Genomic DNA, 17,858 nt, shown 5'->3' with positions numbered 1-17,858 from the left:
TCAGTAGTTTTTGCTTCCTGCTAAATCTTGGTGTGCGGTCTGTTTGGCACAATATCACAGCCCTCTTAAATTAATCATAAATATGGCCGTGATACTTTTAGAGTCGCAAAACAGATTTTTTTGGTTCCAAGATTCGTACAGGGAAAGAAAACAAAAAAGAAAAATTTGAAAAGGATAATATAACATTTAGCGCATCTAAACAAGTTCTACAGAGCAAGTTAAAAATCTTCCTGTGGACAATAATGCTCTTCTTCTGTGTACTTCTACAAGCACTAAGCAGTATACTTTCAGATTGTGCAGAAAGCAACACCTGCGCCTCTGCTCGCAGACAAAAACAAAAAATTATCGATAAGACCATAATAACCTCTTCATAAATTAAATAATTAACATTTTGCTTTTCTTTTTTAGATTGATTGGCCTACCCCAACTCAAAAACTACATCATCACCCCTGCCCAACTCCCCCGCCCCCCGAAAAACAGGAAATAAAAATACATCACCAAAAACCTGATTTATCATATTATTCATGGATAGAATCGTTCTTTCGTGGGCTCTGGGCCCAGAGTTGGACACATTTAACGATAATAAAATCTGTACATCTTGGAGTTCCCACTACGAAAGCTTTTTTTGTTTTTTTAAATCCATCTCTTTGTCATATACTTGCACAATTAAGTAACCTCGAGGTTTGATAGCACTTTGGAGTTGATTGTTTACCAGCTAGTTTTTGTATACATATATATTAAACATCAACTTTTTTTTTTTGTTTGTTTCGTTTCTCAAGCGTGTTAAAATTCTTAGTCCTCGTCGGGGGCAGCACCAGCGTTGCCCTCGCCCCAATTTGATTGGTCGTTGTCGGTAGGCTCCTCCCCATCCAGGTCCTCCCCTTCCTCGCCCTCGAAGTCTTCGTCGCGAGGGAACTCCATGCCCTCCAGGCCCTCCTGAGTGGCCTGGTGCGAGTCAGCGCAGTCCGCACACACACCGTAGCGCCGCGAGCCATGACGGATCCCGACGCTGGCTGCAAGCATGAAGATCTTCTTGCACACCATGCACTTGTACTTTTTGTCCTTCTTGTGCACCTGTAAGAGAGACGGGGAGTCAGGTGGGTTGCCTTTTGAAGTTTGGATCCACTGCTCCCTTTAAATCACAAGTTGAAGTCACATTGACAAGTCACATTTTGGGGAAATACGCTTAAATGCTTTCTTGCTGAGTTTGATGAGAAAATTGATACGACTGTACACAAAAAGTGAAGCTACCACTAGCAGAGAGTTAGCTTAGCATAGAGGGGGAGGAGGAGACACTTTGCTGACACCTCTTGATTTCTAATCCATTTGTTTTGTACATCCACACTACCGGTACTACGTTCCCATTTAAAACCGGGGTTTCAGCATCGAATACTAGCACGCCTGAAAACCAATCTCACATGACTATTGACAGTCTTAAAATGGAAACCTATCAGTGTGGATGTAGCCTGAGATACTACATGCAGTTAAAAAATTGATATCATAGCCATAAATTTCTGCTTTTAAAAATACCTCACTCCCTCTCCCGAGGCAAAAAGCTCCCAGACACAAACCATGAGGTGGAGTGCAAAGGCGGGAGTTACTTTATTTATTCAGATCCCCATTAGCTACTGGACTGCAACGGGAGCTACTCTTCCTGGGGTGAGGCGGGCAGAAGATGGTGGATGGTCTCAAAGAGAGGAGAGGGGACTCACCAGGGAATGTCTCTTTACGTGCTCGCGGCGGGTGAACAGCTTGCCACAGATGTCGCAGCTGAAGGAGCGCACGCCCGAGTGGATGATCAGGTGCCTCTTGAGCGTGCGCCGGTGCTTGGCGATGTAGTTACAGTGCGGGCACTTGAGCTTATTGAGGGCTAGGTGTGCGGTCTCACCTGGTTAGAGGTAGAGAGAAAAGACATGCAGAGATTTAGTAAGATCGCAGTAGCCATTAGAGAGAATAACACACCACAAGCTGATGCATCACGAAAAACCCTTTAGTCAGAGTTTGTTTAACTGATCACTGTGGCAGCTACGTAAACCTCCAGCTGTGCGCCTGTTTCCAAAGGGCTCTACCAGTCGACTCCGGGTTTATAGCAGTGAGTGTGAAGACAACATGGATCGGCCGCCGTACTACATCGACATAATAAAGCAGTTTGGTGGAAGATAACTTGAGAAATCAGCATCGTCAATGTAACGGTTGTGACTGCAGCTAGAATGCTTTTTATAAAAAGGAGGTAAAACTAATAATGTGATGACTTAAACTCATTAAATTAAACTTCACATGAACCACAATACTGTCAGTCTACAGCAATGTTCTGCAAAACTGTTAAAGTGCTCACGATTGTGGACATCAAAGACAATGATAAAACACCACCTTCCTGCATCCTCCATCAATACTGACCACTACACGACTTAACGAGGGGATGATCACGTTCCTTTATTTCAGAGTCTCAAATGAAATGAATCAAGATGTCCTCACACCAGCACCGTCTCCATTAACCCTCTCTGGATGCTTGTGCCAAGAAGCTACTGAGGACAGCTGGGCTTCCAAATAAATAAGCAACGTATTGATTTTGAAAAGACTCCAAACAGAGTGGATGGTCTTCAGTGTTGAGTGAGTGGAGGGGGGAGGAGACAAGGCCGAGCCTTTTGTTTGAGCACACAACAGAGGAGTTGTTACGGCAGGTTGCTAAGGGGAGTAGTGAGGAGGAAGGGTTGATGAGAAGCAGGTCACCTGTCTGTGTGAGTGTGTGTGGTACAAGCATGAAATCGCATTCACTCTCTGGCTGTACAAATACAAAGCAGACAAAAATAGTCTTGAGCGGTTCTGAATTTGAACTAAAAACAAACAAGCTATTTTTTTAATATACTATAATTATATGGTTTTAGATACAACCTTGAGGACCATTCTGAGCCCCAAAGCGGTTTTACCACCATCTTCGGTCGACATCTTTCCAGGTATGAGAAGCTACTCCGTTGCCTCTGTGCAATGAATTGTGGGAAAGTCGTGTCAATCAACAGCACACTTAAACATCAGGTGATTCTTCTGTATGCATACTGTCAATTTTGAGTATTCTTCATTTTGACACTCTGCATACTAACATACATACTTATAGTTAGTGTGTAGTAGTGAATTAGGACACACAGCCTTGTGTACTGTAGACAATGACCGTCTACTTCTGAGACACACTGGCTTCCCCGCCACCCAAATTAATCAAATCTATGATTTTTGGCCGATATGAATACAATCAGCTTCAACCACTCATTCTGTCATATAACCATCACGCTTCAGTGAAACGAAAAGAAGAACCAGTCATTTTCTATATTTTGTAAATATGCTGACATGAGGACAGCGCGACCATTTAGTGCAGCAGGGTCACGCAGGTCCATTATGCATTTATAACCACAACCCTTAAACAGAAATAGTGTGTTCGTCTGCTGTCGTATTCAAGGAGAACTACTGACTGGACTACTCAGTGGAGAAGATGCATTTTAGTTAAAAGACTTAAAGTCTCATTGAAGCAGCGTTAGTCTGGAGAGAGCGGCTTCTTACCATTCTCCCAGGACTCCCCTTGCTGGATGATGCTATACTGGATCTGATTGGCCAGCTCTGGGAAAGGGGGAGGGGGAGGAGGGGGGGAAGCGAGAGGGAGAAAGAGAGATGAGAGGTGGCTGGGGGGGGCACACCTCACAACGCCCTGTGTACACAACTAACCACCCCCCCACATGGAACAATGGAAGTTCCAGTTAACAACGTAGGGAAACACACACACACACACACACACACAGGTCCCTACTATATGTAAAGTGGTGTGTTCCCCAGGCCAGGGAAACAAACTATGGTGTAACCAGGGCTCCAGCAGGGAGGGGGTTAATTAGAGTAGAGCCCTCACTCCAGCTCAGCTTACACTCAGCTTTTGTAAGCACTTGTGTGGGAGCACCTGTGTGTGTGTGTGTGTGTGTGTGTGTGTGTGTGTGTGTGTGTGTGTGTGTGTGTGTGCGTGTAGGTGTGTGTGTGTGTCCGGTTTCTCCACCATCAGCGCTTGGAGCCCATTAAAGACACGCCCCTGCGAGTGCGTCCATTCTCCCTGGGTCAATATTTGGAATAGTGAGGACAGCCACAGTGCATTAGAGTGGATTAGGGAGTGAAGGGAATGCCCATGGCGGCTTTGCACCTCCAAGGGATCGGGGAGGTTGTTGTGCGTGGGTGTGCACACTTCGACAGAGACTAGCATGTATGCAAATTATTTCACCTGCTCCGTGTGCAGCACGCACCCTTTCAAACAATCCGACAGTGTAGTTTGGAGAAGACCCAAGAATTTATTGGGCACGAGTGTTGACTGAGGGCTCAGTGTAGTTAGAGCAGACAGCGATGGCAAAGTACTTATATATCGTGGAAACCAGCCTTCACTTTCAAATGTTATTTTCCACACGACACAGAGGAGCATTCCTGTCACTCTGTAAACTACCTCCAATTGTTTCAGACAGTTTTTCCAGCAAAAGGCTACATATATATATATACACACACACACACACACACACACACACACACACGCACACACATATATATACATACATACACACATACATACATACATGATGGATGAAACCTCTAAAATGTAGAATAAAATGTAGAATACCACCATTTGTGCTACTACGTTTCCATCCTCGGAGCATGACAGCGCCGCTCAAACGGAAGCAAAATGAAACCCAAACGAGTGACATCACTGTGGGAAAGTGGGACAGCTCATACTGGTGGACGACCGCTCATAGGCTCGGACAGAAATATGCAAGCCGGCTACGACTAATCAGGCAAGAGGGCCGTCTAGTTTCAGAGCGAGCGTCTCACAACCAGAGGAGGTTTTGGTGCCTCGACCCGATAAACCCTTTCTAGTGTCTCCTGCATGACCGCGTGTTATAGAATAATCTAACAACCCTCAGCAGACATGGCTAATAAATCGCACACAGTCTCATTTATTTTTGCTTTATGAAGCAATATTTTGGGAAGGCGTAACTAACATTTTAGACATCATGTGACACACGTATCCAAAGAGAGTCGCAACAAATGAGCACCGTGTGCAGCATGAGACGAGGGGCTGTGGGAACAAACTGAAAGCTTTTTGGCAAATGACTGTCGGCCCATAAATGGTACTTGACCGTCTTTTCATGTACGTTCCAGAAGATGTAGACTGATGCTGTAGTACAGTAGACTCCATGACACTTGTAAGCAAGTGCAGAACATTACATACACACCACTGAGTCCCACTTCTTGCAAAGTAAAGAAGTCCTAAAACATGATGGCAGGGCTACAAAGGGCTATGTGTGGAGAAACATATGAATACTTAAATATGATATTGAGCAGCTTTCACATAACCCACGGAGACGTTACCTACAGATAACAAGCAAACAACTATGTCGATGAAAACGCCCGGCTAAAAAAATGTCTTCAGTTTAAAAACTGATGGACTCGATTCAGATTGAGGCATGAGAGCTGATTATGTCCTCACAGAAACGTTGCGTCTGTCTAACTTTGTCTTAATTAACAGATGGTCAGAGGGAAACGTATTAAACAAGTCATATACGCAGTACGAGCCCACTGATAAACAACCCACAGAAACGACCGCAACTTCACCATTTGTTAATGTTTCTGCTAATTCATTATTAGTGGCTAAATAAAGGATAATGTGTTGCCGATTGCTGCCTCAAATTCATCACCTCACACATTTTAAACTACAGAGAGAGACACTTTTTTTTACAATTGTATGCCCTTACAGAGGCCAAGTATTCACAGATCTATATTTAAACTGTTGACACTACACTGTGAGAGTGAATGAATGGATTGTTGAAAACAGAACTATCATTTCAGGGTAAACAGTTTCCTTGAAACCTTTTACTGTGACTAACGGCCTACTTGAAGTCTGAACCATATCTTCATTTGGAAACTTGGTGTACATTAAGTAGAGACACGGAGCTAAACAACACAGCTCCTTGACGAGGGGAAGGCTGGAGAGTTAGCACGCCCTGCAGACAAACTAACTGAGCACCTCTCCAGGCTATTACAACACCCTGGATCACTTTGTGCACACATTAATAAAGAGCCATAGGAGGAGCCGGAGGCACTAAGAGCATTCAAGTGCATTTAGGGAGGCCTGTGGGGAAGAAATGTTCCCCTGCTTTCTTCATTTTCCTTATTAGAGACAGCTTCTCTCCCTCTTGCGCACACAAAAATGAAGTTCTCGCTCTCTCTCTCTATGTGCCTCAAAACCCTCCCCCTCCCTCCCCCCTGTCCATACCACTCCACTTAATATGTGATATCATTACGGTTACATGGAGTGCCCCGCTTAATGGGGCCAACAGAAGGAGATAGCTGGAGCTGAGAGAAGAGATTACTAAGAGCGCCTCACTGTGTGCATGTGGATGGGATGGACGGAGCGATGGCTAGATTACAGGGCAGGAAGTGCAAGGTATCGAACAAGGGAAGGGAGAAGATGAAAGTTTCATGAAGCCAGATTTAAACATTAATTGATTGAAGTTTTCGGATACTACGTGTACTTTTAGGATACCGATGTGAACCATTAAATAGCTTCAGGACCATTGATTTGGGTTTAACCATTTAAAACGTCTCAGCAGCGCTGTGGACGCACACAGCACTGCAGGTGGGCGTGATTCTTGTTTGCCCCCCCCACACTCTGGAGTGATTAGTGGAGATCATGGAGGAGGGACTCACTTCTTTGCTGTGCACAGCAGGTTAAAAGCTAGTTATACGCACATATCCTATTAAGTGTAAAAGCTTGGCACTGATCGAAACCTGAAAATCCACAACTTTTTGCAGTGTGATCAATACTTTGATCCACATGCCAGTGATTGCCACAGCTTAGCTTGTATTAGCATCAAATCTGTGACGCGTGTGATTAGATACGTCACTATATGGTGACCGATCACTCATTTGAATGAGGCAATGCTGCCACCAAGTATCAAAAGGTGCGACCGTCCAGTGCTGGATTAAAATTCGGCAAAACACCAGAGGCTGGAAGACGACAAACAGAGGATCAAACACTGAAGCCACGTGACCGATCAGGGTGATCCTCTTCAGCCCCACTGCCCCCCCCCCCCCCCCCCGGTAGGTAGATCATTACAAATGCATGATGCGAGGACCGGCATTGCTCAAATCTATTAAATAATTGTAAATACACAGTTTTTGTCAAAATATCAAATACTGGTGCAGCCATAAAAACAAGGTCTCAGTTTGTGTTTTAATTTAGCTTTAAGTAAACGAAACCGAATGTCACAGTAATCTCAGTGTTTAGAGGTTAAACTCATGGCGGAGAGGGCGGGGCATAAGGCAGAGAGGCATCCAGCTAATGATGCTAACTAGCAGTAGCTAAAGGCCAGGTTTGCAGACATTATTGCAATGCAGAGTTAGATACAGTAGTTCGTTGAGCACATCTGCAAGCCAAACAAGCAGTCACGCCTTTCAAAGATAAACGCAGCAGTAAGTAACTCATGGCCGTCACATTATGGTTCAGAACTACCGTACGCCACAGCTGAATGCTCTACGCTGGAGCACAACATGCAATACAGAGGCCGCGATTATTGTGTCCGAGCAGAGCTTTTCCGTACCGTATGTATGCAGGAAAATGTTATATTTCCATATCACACATACAGAGTGATTCACATTCAAGGGATTAGAAGTCAGACATTCTGCATGCACCTCTTCCTTAAAAGGAAGCCTCTTCCTATGTGTGACTAATAGGAATAAGAATTTCATGAGTTAGAAGATATTCATATGTTATAAAGGGAAAGGACTTCGGGGGGGTTGCGAGAGTGTGAAGCGTGTTCAGACGTTCGCGTGTGTGTCGTACCAGCATTTTCGGAGAGGGAGGAGAAGTCCTCTCTGGGGTAGGAGGCTGAGGGCTGGATGAACATCCCCTCGTCAAATCCCTCCTCGGGCTCTGGTGGAAAGTTGTACACAAAACGCTTCGTGGTGGTCTGTTTTTTCCTCCGTCCGCTTCCTGCCGCGGCGTCCGGTGCTTCTCGCTTTATTGCTGCGGGTGCTGCTGCGGGTGCTGCTGCGGCGCCGCCCGTGGCTGGCTCGTTCCAGACGAACACCTGGCCACTCGCCGACCGCGTGTCATTGGTCTCGGCTGAATCGGACGAGTCGTCGTTGTGGTGGGTCCAGTTACCAGAGGCTCCGGGGGTCACCAGGGCACAGCCCTCGCCCCTAACCATTGTCACCTCTATATCGCTGCTCTCATCCTTCACCCTGCCACCTTCGTCTTCTTCGTCCATCGCTTCCTTTCCTTGATTGTTGCTGGCCTTGATCGACAGCTTCGACAGGATGCTTGTGGCCCAGAAGTTGCTTGGCTTGCGATCCAGCCCTCTGTGGCCCTCTTTGGACACCGTCTGCCTCTTGTTGTAGTCCACCACCACTGAATCGGGGGCCTCCTGCTTGATGCTGATGTTCAGGGCGTCCTTTATAAAAGCCCTACATGAATGTACAACCTCCGACATCTGGAGGTAACTAGCGACAGACATCACCTCTATGGCATTTTGGCTTGTGAGCAGCAGATTCCCAGAGTAGAGAAAGTCGAGGATAACGGAGACACCCTGCACAGCAGCGACATCCAGGTGTGTGACCGTGGCCTGGTCCTGGGACTCTCCCTTGGTCAGACAGTAGAGGGTTTTGAAGTAGCGGCTGCCCGCCACCAGGATGTTCTTGTGTGCGCGGAACACCCGGCCCGAGACGACGATGTTGACGTCGCAGAGGATGCCACTTTTGCGTTGCTTGTCCAGCTCCTGGAGAAGCTGGTAACAGTAGGAGTTCTCATTGGTCTTGTGGCGGTAGTCGTCCTCTGAGCAGTTAGTGGAGGTGCTGCCGTTGTCCGAGGGCCTCATCGTCTCCTTTTACATGTAAGAGAAGAAGAAATAATATTGAAGATGTGTGTTGCAAAAGTACCCGAAAACGTACTTTCACACAAAAAAATATATGTTCCCTTCTTGTAACTGTGAATGAATACGCACAACACCCTCGGGGCACCGGGCGTGCACTGCCCTAAGGGTGGAAACAGGTTTGACAGGCTTCTGGTACAGAGGAGGTGGGAATGAGGCAATGAAAGGCATGTTAGGTATTATTTTTAGGCTGGGTAGTATTACCTAACCCCCTAATTAAGTCCTTCTCTCAATTACATTTAAACTGCAAGTCCTAACACATGAACATATAGAAAGGGAATATGTTTTAGTACAAGCCATTGTAATTAATTGATTTGCTGTAGATTTTTAATTAATGATGTCCTCCTTTTCCAGAATGCATTTCGACAACCCCATGTGTCAAAACTGGCAACATTTTCAGTCAATCAAATGTTCAAAACAACAGCGACTCCTCAAATGACAAAATGTATTTTAGAGAAAACCAAAAGCCCAACTGTAGAATATTTTAACCTATTAAATTCCATTCACGCTGTCCTACCAAAATCTCAACATGATGCCACTTTTCAACGGCATTTGTTCAGGTATCCAAGGCAAAAAAATATAAATACACAGAATGCAAGGGACATCATCTATGGCTATATTCACAGACTTCTATGACCACTGTCAATCAAGAAATATCTTTTGAGGATTCTATTTCCTTTTTAGTGACAGCGAGGAATTCGTTTCATTTCCCAGGAGCATAATCTTTAGACTCTGAGACAATGATTAATGACTTCATGATCCAATTTGGCTTAGGTTATCAGCCCCGAAGCTAGATTTTGAAGATATTTTTGGCAAGATTCAAGATTCTAATACACATTCAGCTTCTGTACAATAAAATTCCCCCTTTCTTTATTATTTGGAAATAATTGACTTCACCTTGATACTGACTGACTTTTGTTTCAGCCTATCACACTCAGCAAAGGTACTTACCATGTTCTCACCCCAACTGAGCCCTGATCAATGTTTAATTTGCCAGTAGTAAGTAACTGGAACAAGTATGGCCCTCAATTATAAAAGCAACCCCCGATCGTTAAATGTCCCAGCTAAATTTGAAATATGAACAGTCAGCTGGCTGGTGGGTGCTATCGCAAAATCAGGTAGAGCTATGTCCATAGAAAGACAAAAATAACTGAATGGGGCAATGAGAAAAGACGAATGCCAAACTAGAAGTGCCAAAGACTTAGCAGTTCTTTCAACCTTGAGGATTGTCATGCTCCTTCAGCCAACATTCAGGGATGTATACTCCATCTATTATTTCTACATTTAAAAACACATACCCACACATGTGTGGCCTCATACATCTAGGGCTCATTTTTAGAATTGCACAGCAGATGTCCTAATCCAGAATAATTCACATTGCTCCAGCCCGGCATTTCTGCCCCGCCCACCACCATTTCTGCTGCGCACACATGCATGCACACTCACAACCACAACCACACAGAAACCAAGCTGCCTACACGTACACACAGCTGGGGTTTCAGTTCGAGTAATTCAGATTAAATCCATTTCTCTGGAGGTCCCCACCCCTACTCCCTCCACACTGCAGTGCTTGTCCTGGGCACCCAGGACAGTATAGGGGGCTTATCGTCCTCTGCCACAGCTGGAGGGAAGAGATGAGGAGAGATGGGATGAAATCAGGGCAGAATGGATGAGATATAGAGAGCGGGCAAAGTGGACATACTTTGCAGGCTGGATGAAATAAACAGGACAGAAAATAATAGAAGAAAAGAGCAGAATTGTAGAGTTCAGAATCAGAGTTGATAGAAATACGTGTGAAAAGAAGATGAGAAATGGTTGGAGAATAAAAGCGAAAAGAGTGATAACTCGCATACAAAGAAAAGAGAGAGTGAGAGCATGAGGCAGAGATTGAGAGAGCGAGACCTTGAGCCTCAAGAAGAAGGGCGGAGGGAAAAATGTGGAGCAGAGAGGAGTTGGGTCACCCCTTTTTAGCCTTCACAATAGCCCATGTTCTCCCCGAGGCTCATTGTCCACTCACTGTAGGCCTTTGTGAAAGGGTTTCAGCACTCACTCTCTTATTACACAGCAGCTCCCACTCGCAAGCATAGAAAAGGAGCCGGAGTGCGTGTGTGGGTGAGGCGAAAAGGATGGGGAGGGAGAAGAAAAACTATTCCATGATATACACATCAAAGCCTCTGGAGGGGCATGGTCATCATGTCGAGTGCTGTGGTGGAATATATTGACGGGGTGATGGGCAAGAGTGCAATCATAACAATAGGTGCTGGATACGCTGCCAAGTGAGATTACATGCAGATTGTCCTGTTTTGCTTTTGTCCATCGCTCTCGTCTTTTGAGAGGTTTTTTTTAGAGCAAACACGCTTTTACTCGCTGGGCGAATCGTGAGATGAAAACAACTTCAAACACAGTCAGTAGACGGTGAAAAAAAGAGCAAATATGTTGTAAATTTAGCAAAAAAACAAGTGCTTTCAGACTTTGTATTTGTCGTCTCATTTTATAATTTCGATCTGCCCATCCCACCCCCAAACCTCCTGACTCCCCACAGCTTTTATCCATTACACATAGCAAGGCAATGGGCCAAAGAGGTAAGACTTTGCCTGGCATTTCTGATACAAGCTCTGTGTGTGTGTGTGTGTGTGTGTGTGTGTGTGTGTGTGTGTGTGTGTACACACTTATTGGAGTCAGGTTAGGACAGCCTGGTACTGGATAAGTTGCACCATACTGGCCTCATCCTTTCTCCAGATGTGCCACGTGTGAGCTGGGAGCTTAGAGAACCAGCAGACCAACCCTGCACAGCAGATGCTGGAGGCAAAACCAGCCTGAGCCGTGAGAGAATGTGGGGACAATATCAACCTCCCCCAGTTGTGACGTGGCTAGGGTTTTTATTTGAGCCAGAGATGGTAGGGGTGGAAGAATGAGAGTGCAAGAGGGTGCTGGGAAACAAAAATGGATGCTTCAAAATCTACGGTGAATGGCCAATAAGAACTGATTTACAGGTGGATTAAACAAACTAAAGATGACCGTAAAGTCAAGCTTATTGAAGCGCTGGCGTCAGTCACACACCTCTGACAGATCATGTGATACAACACTGTCCCCATGAAACATAATGACCCATTGGAGACAGTTTTTGTTTACTCTTTTACACACACACACACACACACACTTTCCCCCATCCCCTGACTTGTCTACCCCCCCCCCCCCACCCTCTATCAATCCAGTCCCATGACCAGCCCAGCCCCAAGGCCGTATCCACCGGTCCTTCACTACCTCCCTACATCTACTGTACCACCCCCCCCCCCCCCCACCCCACCCCATCGTCTGTACCCAGATGCCAGAACAATACTGCAGTGTGTGTTTGGCCCAAGGTGTGGGAGGGCTGCACTGAGTGTCTCCCGGCCTCCTAACAATGCTCTGACAGAAGAGGCAGAGCTAGGGGGGAAAGAAAACGAAGGGGTGGGTAGAGTCACTGACAAATTCAACAAGAAGAATTCTCCCTCTGGCTCCACCCCACCCCATTCCCCTGACCTGTGGCCCCCAATAAACATCCCATCTATCTGGCAGACACGAGATCGCCATGGGTGGGTCCCATTTCCCATTCGGGGAGACTCGCTCTAAACAATAAGTGAGATTGTCATGACTAAAACGAGGGTGTGAAATAACTTGTAACGATCCATAGTATCTGAAAAACATTTGTTTGGCCGTCAAACTGAATGGACCGGGTTGAATATTTCAGGAGTTTGGTGAACAGGTGTCTGTATTACGGATGGATTTTTATTTAAAACGTAGAGACAAGAAAGCACTTCAGTGGATGAGAGAGAGAAATAGTTTATAGAGAGGCTGGATAAAGAGACAACTGAAAATGAAATTAACTTTATGTGGTAATTATGCAACGTACCTGTATATGAATGAAACGTATGTTGATAAGAGTTCTCCCCTGTGTGTGGTGTTGATATACTGAGGATTACTCAGTTACAACCGATGTGAGTTTGTCACATAACCTTTTACCCATTTGTGAACAAAGGGAAAAACGAATTAAATTGACTTCTATAGATCTCAGATATGTGAGCTCAAATTTGATCGAAGGGAAACAATGGTCTACTTTTGCCTCATCCTAACCTCTTACCAGTGAGTACAGAGAACAATTTGAGCACAAGACAGCATCTGGAGAATTAAGGACAACGGCCCCCTTTCTCCGAGGAGACCCACATTTACCACAGCTGCCCTGGTGTGCTAGAGCTAATCAAGTTAGCTTTAACGAATGCAGCAGAGGCCTGACTAACGCCAGGAATGGGTGAATAGAACAAGACGTTGACTCATAACACCATAATTCCCCTTTAATGTACTGCTTCACAATACTACCTCGCTTAACATAAACTGCTGCTCATTATTTCAACAGAACTGCACATATAAGGATTAGAGTTATATTCAAAAGGCAGAGACGAGAGGAAAAATCTAATCTGAGGAAATCAAAAAGTATGTCAATGAAATCATTTCCAATAACGCAGCACTGGGCCTTTATTGTCCCAGCTCTAGTCTGCACGAGGACATGGATTGGATAACCTCTCAGTGTCTGGGGTCCTTGTTGCTGAGGAGAAGCCACACCAAGCCCCTACTCCACCGTTACAGCCCTCCTTACCAATTAGAGATGTGCACAAGTTAGATCACTTTAAGCCATTCTGATTAGTGATTGCGTGTGCAAAGGAAGGAACTAAATGTAGTAGTGCAATCCTCTTCGCTCACAAATTAGAGTCCAATAGCACCCGGCTCTTAATTCCCCTGACAGCCAGGACCATTGTCAGGGTAGGAGGTCGTGTGTGGAAAGGAGCAAAGGAACAGAAGTAACACATGGTTTTCTTTTTCTCTTCTGAATAAGGATTGATGGCAGAAATGCCCTTTGACACCAGATTGTTAATGCAAATATGCACTCCCTGTTTTTACGAGGTCTCTGAAGGAGTACTGTAGAAATGTTGCCAACACTGCAATCAAAATAATGAACCAATAAAAAGACCTCATGCACGTCAATAGACAGTTCCAATACGGTTGTTTTGGATTTTAAGCAATCGATACTGTAAATACCTTTGTACCTACCTCAAGCTTGGGGTAAAAACAGTCTCCATTAATTCAGAAATACGTAAGTGACAGGGTCAGGTGATGCCGTGTCAATCCATTTCACTAATTCATGTCTATTCATGTGGGCCAGGCGAGCTGTCAAGGCTCCAGGCAACTTGATTTACTCTCCTCCTCTTGTCCAGCCCTGCAAGTGACACCATGTATGGATTTTTTTTTGGGGGGGGGGGGGGTCATTCTAGCACAATGCCTCTAATTTAGCTCCCCGAAAGGGAGGAGGAGGTGGAGGAGGAAGAAATGCACCAGAGGTCACCTGGGACTGAAGCCAGGAGAACGGCATGATGAGAGGCCAAGAGGAGGGAGGAAGGGGAGGGAAGGGGTGCGGTTCCCCAAAGGCTGCTAGGGTCGAGCCCTTGCCATTGTGTGACCTCCAGCAAGCTAGCAATCAAGACAGTTGCAACAAAAGAGTTTGCTGTACTTCGTTACATTGTGTGCATTTTTAAAAATAAAATAGTCCACAACACTTACACTTTTTCTTGTTCTTTATTACTTATTATGTAGTTCAAAACGATTTAAAGTTGTGTGACATGCAATGAATGCTTCATTCTGAACAATCTCCTGTGTGATGGTAGCAAGCAGGTGTCACACTGGAGGTTTGCAACTTGCCTGATAAGTTGGCAGATAGTTTTTATTGTGGACGGAAACTGATTTGGAGAGATTTGTGTCACTCACGTTGATAAGTGGTTTTGGGTCTTTTCGCCGTTCAATACCAGTTATTCGGCTTTAGCCTCGTTAGGAGCTTTCAAACACAGTCTCTGCTCACCTACCTCCGGCTACAGCAGAGCTACGAGCGGCTAAACTAGCCGTTAGCTCAGGTTAGCCTGCTGATGCTAGCCAATCAGCCAGGAGAAGGGATTGTGAAGATTAAGTAAAAGCCTATTTTCGCCTTTCGCTATGTTTGAGAAGTTGTAGAAACTAGTCGTCGTTAGTTGACAAACAAAAACAGACTTCGACAGAGTGAAACATGTGTGACAGGTATATGTTATAGGTAACGAGGCTAACGTTACCTGTTTGGTGGGGTCGTTCCTCCCGTGCTCGGACGACAGGTGATGTCTCAGCAGCAAGGCCCGCTTGTAGTTGCGACTGCCTTTGACAAGCTCGTCGCTGTTTTTAGTGGCAATGTTGTGACACCACGAACAGGACATAAGTCCCGTCTCCTGGCAGAATTTGAGCCATCGGAATTCTTGCAGCCACTTGGCGTGGAATAACGAGTGTTTCTGAAGCAGCGTCTTCGGTCTCATCTCTACCCCAGATTTCCTGGATCCCGACTCGCCCACAGTAGTCGCACCGCTTCCCGACTCTTGGCCGTCGTCGTCTGCGTCGTTGGGACAGTTTCCCTCCGTCAAGCTGTTCCAGTCCTCTGCTTCCACTGAGCCGACACGGTCGTCGCCGTCCCCGGCTGCCGAGCTGCCCTCTTCCGGGTCCTCTTCTTCCTCCTCCGCCTCGGGTTCCGTGCTATCGCTGACAGACCCAGCGCCCTCCACTCTCTTCTGCGATGATCCTTTAGCCCCCAGATCGCTGTCCTCCTCTTGATCCGGCCTGTTCCCGTTAAAATGTCGGTCTTGACAGGCCGGGGCCTCCCAGCGGTTACGGTTCCCCCCACCGATACCGCTGGAACCCGTTAACCCAGCTAATCCACCTCCTCGGAAAGCCAGCGACCTGCGGTTTCTCTCACCGGACATTTTTCTTTAATATATATTAGAATCACTTTCTCAACAGCGGTCCACCTCCGACACAAAATATATTTAGAAACGATGTATTGTCCGGAAGAGATGAACCGTCGTCGCTGCCTTTTCTCCGCTTTTGGCCCTCCCGGTGAGAGAATGTAGGTTATGCGGAAATAAATAAAGGTTTTAAACGCATAATGAATTTCAGGGTTCTCGCTGCGTCCGCGCAGGCCCCGCAGAGGTCGAATGGCAACGACTTTCTTCCCCACAATGCACCTCGACCAGAGAAAGGGGGGCTGGAGAGGGAGGGGGCGGCATTTAAAGGAAGATGGGGATCTGTTGATCAGCGAGGGGTCTTTTGTTTTTGGAGGCTGCACCCATTTCCTGCGAGCTTTATATCTTTTAGATTTTTCTTGTCTCCTCAGCCCGTACGTGCTGACTCGTGTGCCCCACTTTAGCCCTTTGCTAAACGACATTACCATGCTAGTGTTATAATATTGATTTCGGAAGTCTATAAGAACTTGTAGTCTGTCTATAGTACTTTGTTGAATTTCATTTTATTTACAATATATATATATATATATATATATGTATAAAATAAATAATAATAAATAATAAAATAAATATGTATGAATATAAAGATCTGTAAAGTATTGTATATCTGTGTATATGTGTGCATTAATTGTGATATTTAATTTAAATAAAAAATGCTTAATATTAACACTCCATTAAAGTAATACTTTTTTTTCTGAGACCAGAGCATAAAAGCATAATATAGAGTGTATGTCACCATATCTTAGTTTATAGTATATGTGCTGTTTCTATTTCTCATCATGGGATATATGTGTTAAATATTAAATCAATATTGAGGTATAATATAATAATTCAACTTGTGTGATTTTAATGAAGCCATGTGATGATGTGTGATCATGAAGATGTGTAATTAACAACCTCTGGAGACCAGCGAGATATTATAGCCTAAAGTATTCTAACATATCAACACGTACCTTGAGTTTCTGTTCCCTGAAGATCAGGTCCAGCAGGTGGCCCTCTTTCATGAGAACGCCTATCTCTCTATCTGTGTGTGTGTGTGTGTGTGTGTGTGTGTGTGTGTGTGTGTGTGTGTGCGCGCGCGCAATGCTTGACATAGTTGGATATAAAGTTTCAATTCTCTCCAATTAAGGGCTTTGCACATAGTGTGAACAAGAGTGGGATTTAACCCTTCAGTCTGTGGATTTAACCCAGGTTTTGACTACAATAAAGTGGGGGTTGTATTCCACCGTAATGGTTAAATTCCCATCTGGGTAATAAGGCGTGTCGTGTACAATTAATGTTTCTTGCTCCAGTTCTTACAGCGTTGGCTATCAACTTGACACAAACACCGGAATACATTTTAGAAATGAAATTCCCGCATGCACTGAATAGGACAGTGTATGTCAAAGTATTCTCTCAGGTATGGAACAAATTAGTACGCCGTTGAGGTATCAGTGATTGAGATGCATATGTGCAGCAATAAAAGCTGATAGTCCATTTTAGTATGAAGTTCCATGTTTTCATTAAGAAAGACGTTTTTTTTTTAAACATACACTTGTTGGATTGGCTACAGAGGTATATCACTGGCAACTGCCAAACCAAAAAAAGATTGACAGATTTGGATAGCAACATGTGACATTGAAAACAATGTGTCCAATAACTTCAACGAGACAAAAATAATAAATTAAATATATATAATATTCGTGGCACACCACAAATGTCCATGTCTCTTGGGATCAAAACAGCAGGTTTATATGTGATAGAGTATATGTATTATGTGTGTAAACTGAGACTGTATCTTAACAAGGATTTCTACATTATTTTCTGTGCACCCCATTGTTATAACTTATTATGTTGTAGGCTATTTACACGTGTAGAACTTGGTATAATTGCAAAGTATTTTACGACTATTCTAAATATAATTATACATAACTGAGGTATGACACACATGCATGTTTCAGTCGTGTTGTGCAGCGAAACAAAAACAAAAATCATCAAGCTCAAACAGCAAAATAACGACGTGTTGGTGCCATGCAGCTCTGCCTTGTTGATGGTGTAAAACTTGATCCACGTGCTCGCCTCTGTTTAC

The 17,858-nt window shown here is 44.8% G+C and overlaps 1 protein-coding gene across 2 annotated transcripts; it reads right to left on the bottom strand.

Annotated features, from left to right (window-relative positions):
• Positions 1-533: 533 nt before the first annotated feature.
• On the bottom strand, positions 534-15,949 carry zbtb10 (zinc finger and BTB domain containing 10). Of its 2 annotated transcripts, XM_079287438.1 has the most exons (5): positions 15,077-15,949; positions 7,859-8,897; positions 3,550-3,606; positions 1,713-1,888; positions 534-1,074 (listed from the first exon to the last, which is right to left on the bottom strand). In XM_079287438.1, the coding sequence occupies exons 1-5, from the start codon at positions 15,749-15,751 to the stop codon at positions 793-795; spliced, it is 2,229 nt and encodes a 742-aa protein (XP_079143564.1). In that variant the 5' UTR covers positions 15,752-15,949; the 3' UTR covers positions 534-792. The 2 variants fall into 2 exon arrangements, with proteins under 2 accessions (XP_079143564.1, XP_079143565.1); XM_079287439.1 differs by lacking the exon at positions 3,550-3,606.
• Positions 15,950-17,858: the final 1,909 nt, after the last annotated feature.

Source organism: Melanostigma gelatinosum (genome assembly GCF_949748355.1).
Source record: "Melanostigma gelatinosum genome assembly, chromosome: 17".
Lineage (NCBI taxonomy): Eukaryota > Metazoa > Chordata > Actinopteri > Perciformes > Zoarcidae > Melanostigma > Melanostigma gelatinosum.
The sequence above is the reverse complement of the archived record's forward strand: the minus strand, read 5'-3'. Positions and strand labels throughout refer to the sequence as shown.

What these genes read in the sequence shown, in the direction of transcription:
- zbtb10 (XM_079287438.1), bottom strand. Translation starts at nt 15,751, where the DNA reads ATGTCCGGTGAGAGAAACCGCAGGTCGCTGGCTTTCCGAGGAGGTGGA. An exon ending in GGAACGACCCCACCAAACAG is followed by an intron (nt 8,898 to 15,076) that starts GTAACGTTAGCC and finishes TACATGTAAAAG; the next exon opens with GAGACGATGAGGCCCTCGGA. An exon ending in AGGGGAGTCCTGGGAGAATG is followed by an intron (nt 1,889 to 3,549) that starts GTAAGAAGCCGC and finishes ACCTCTAACCAG; the next exon opens with GTGAGACCGCACACCTAGCC.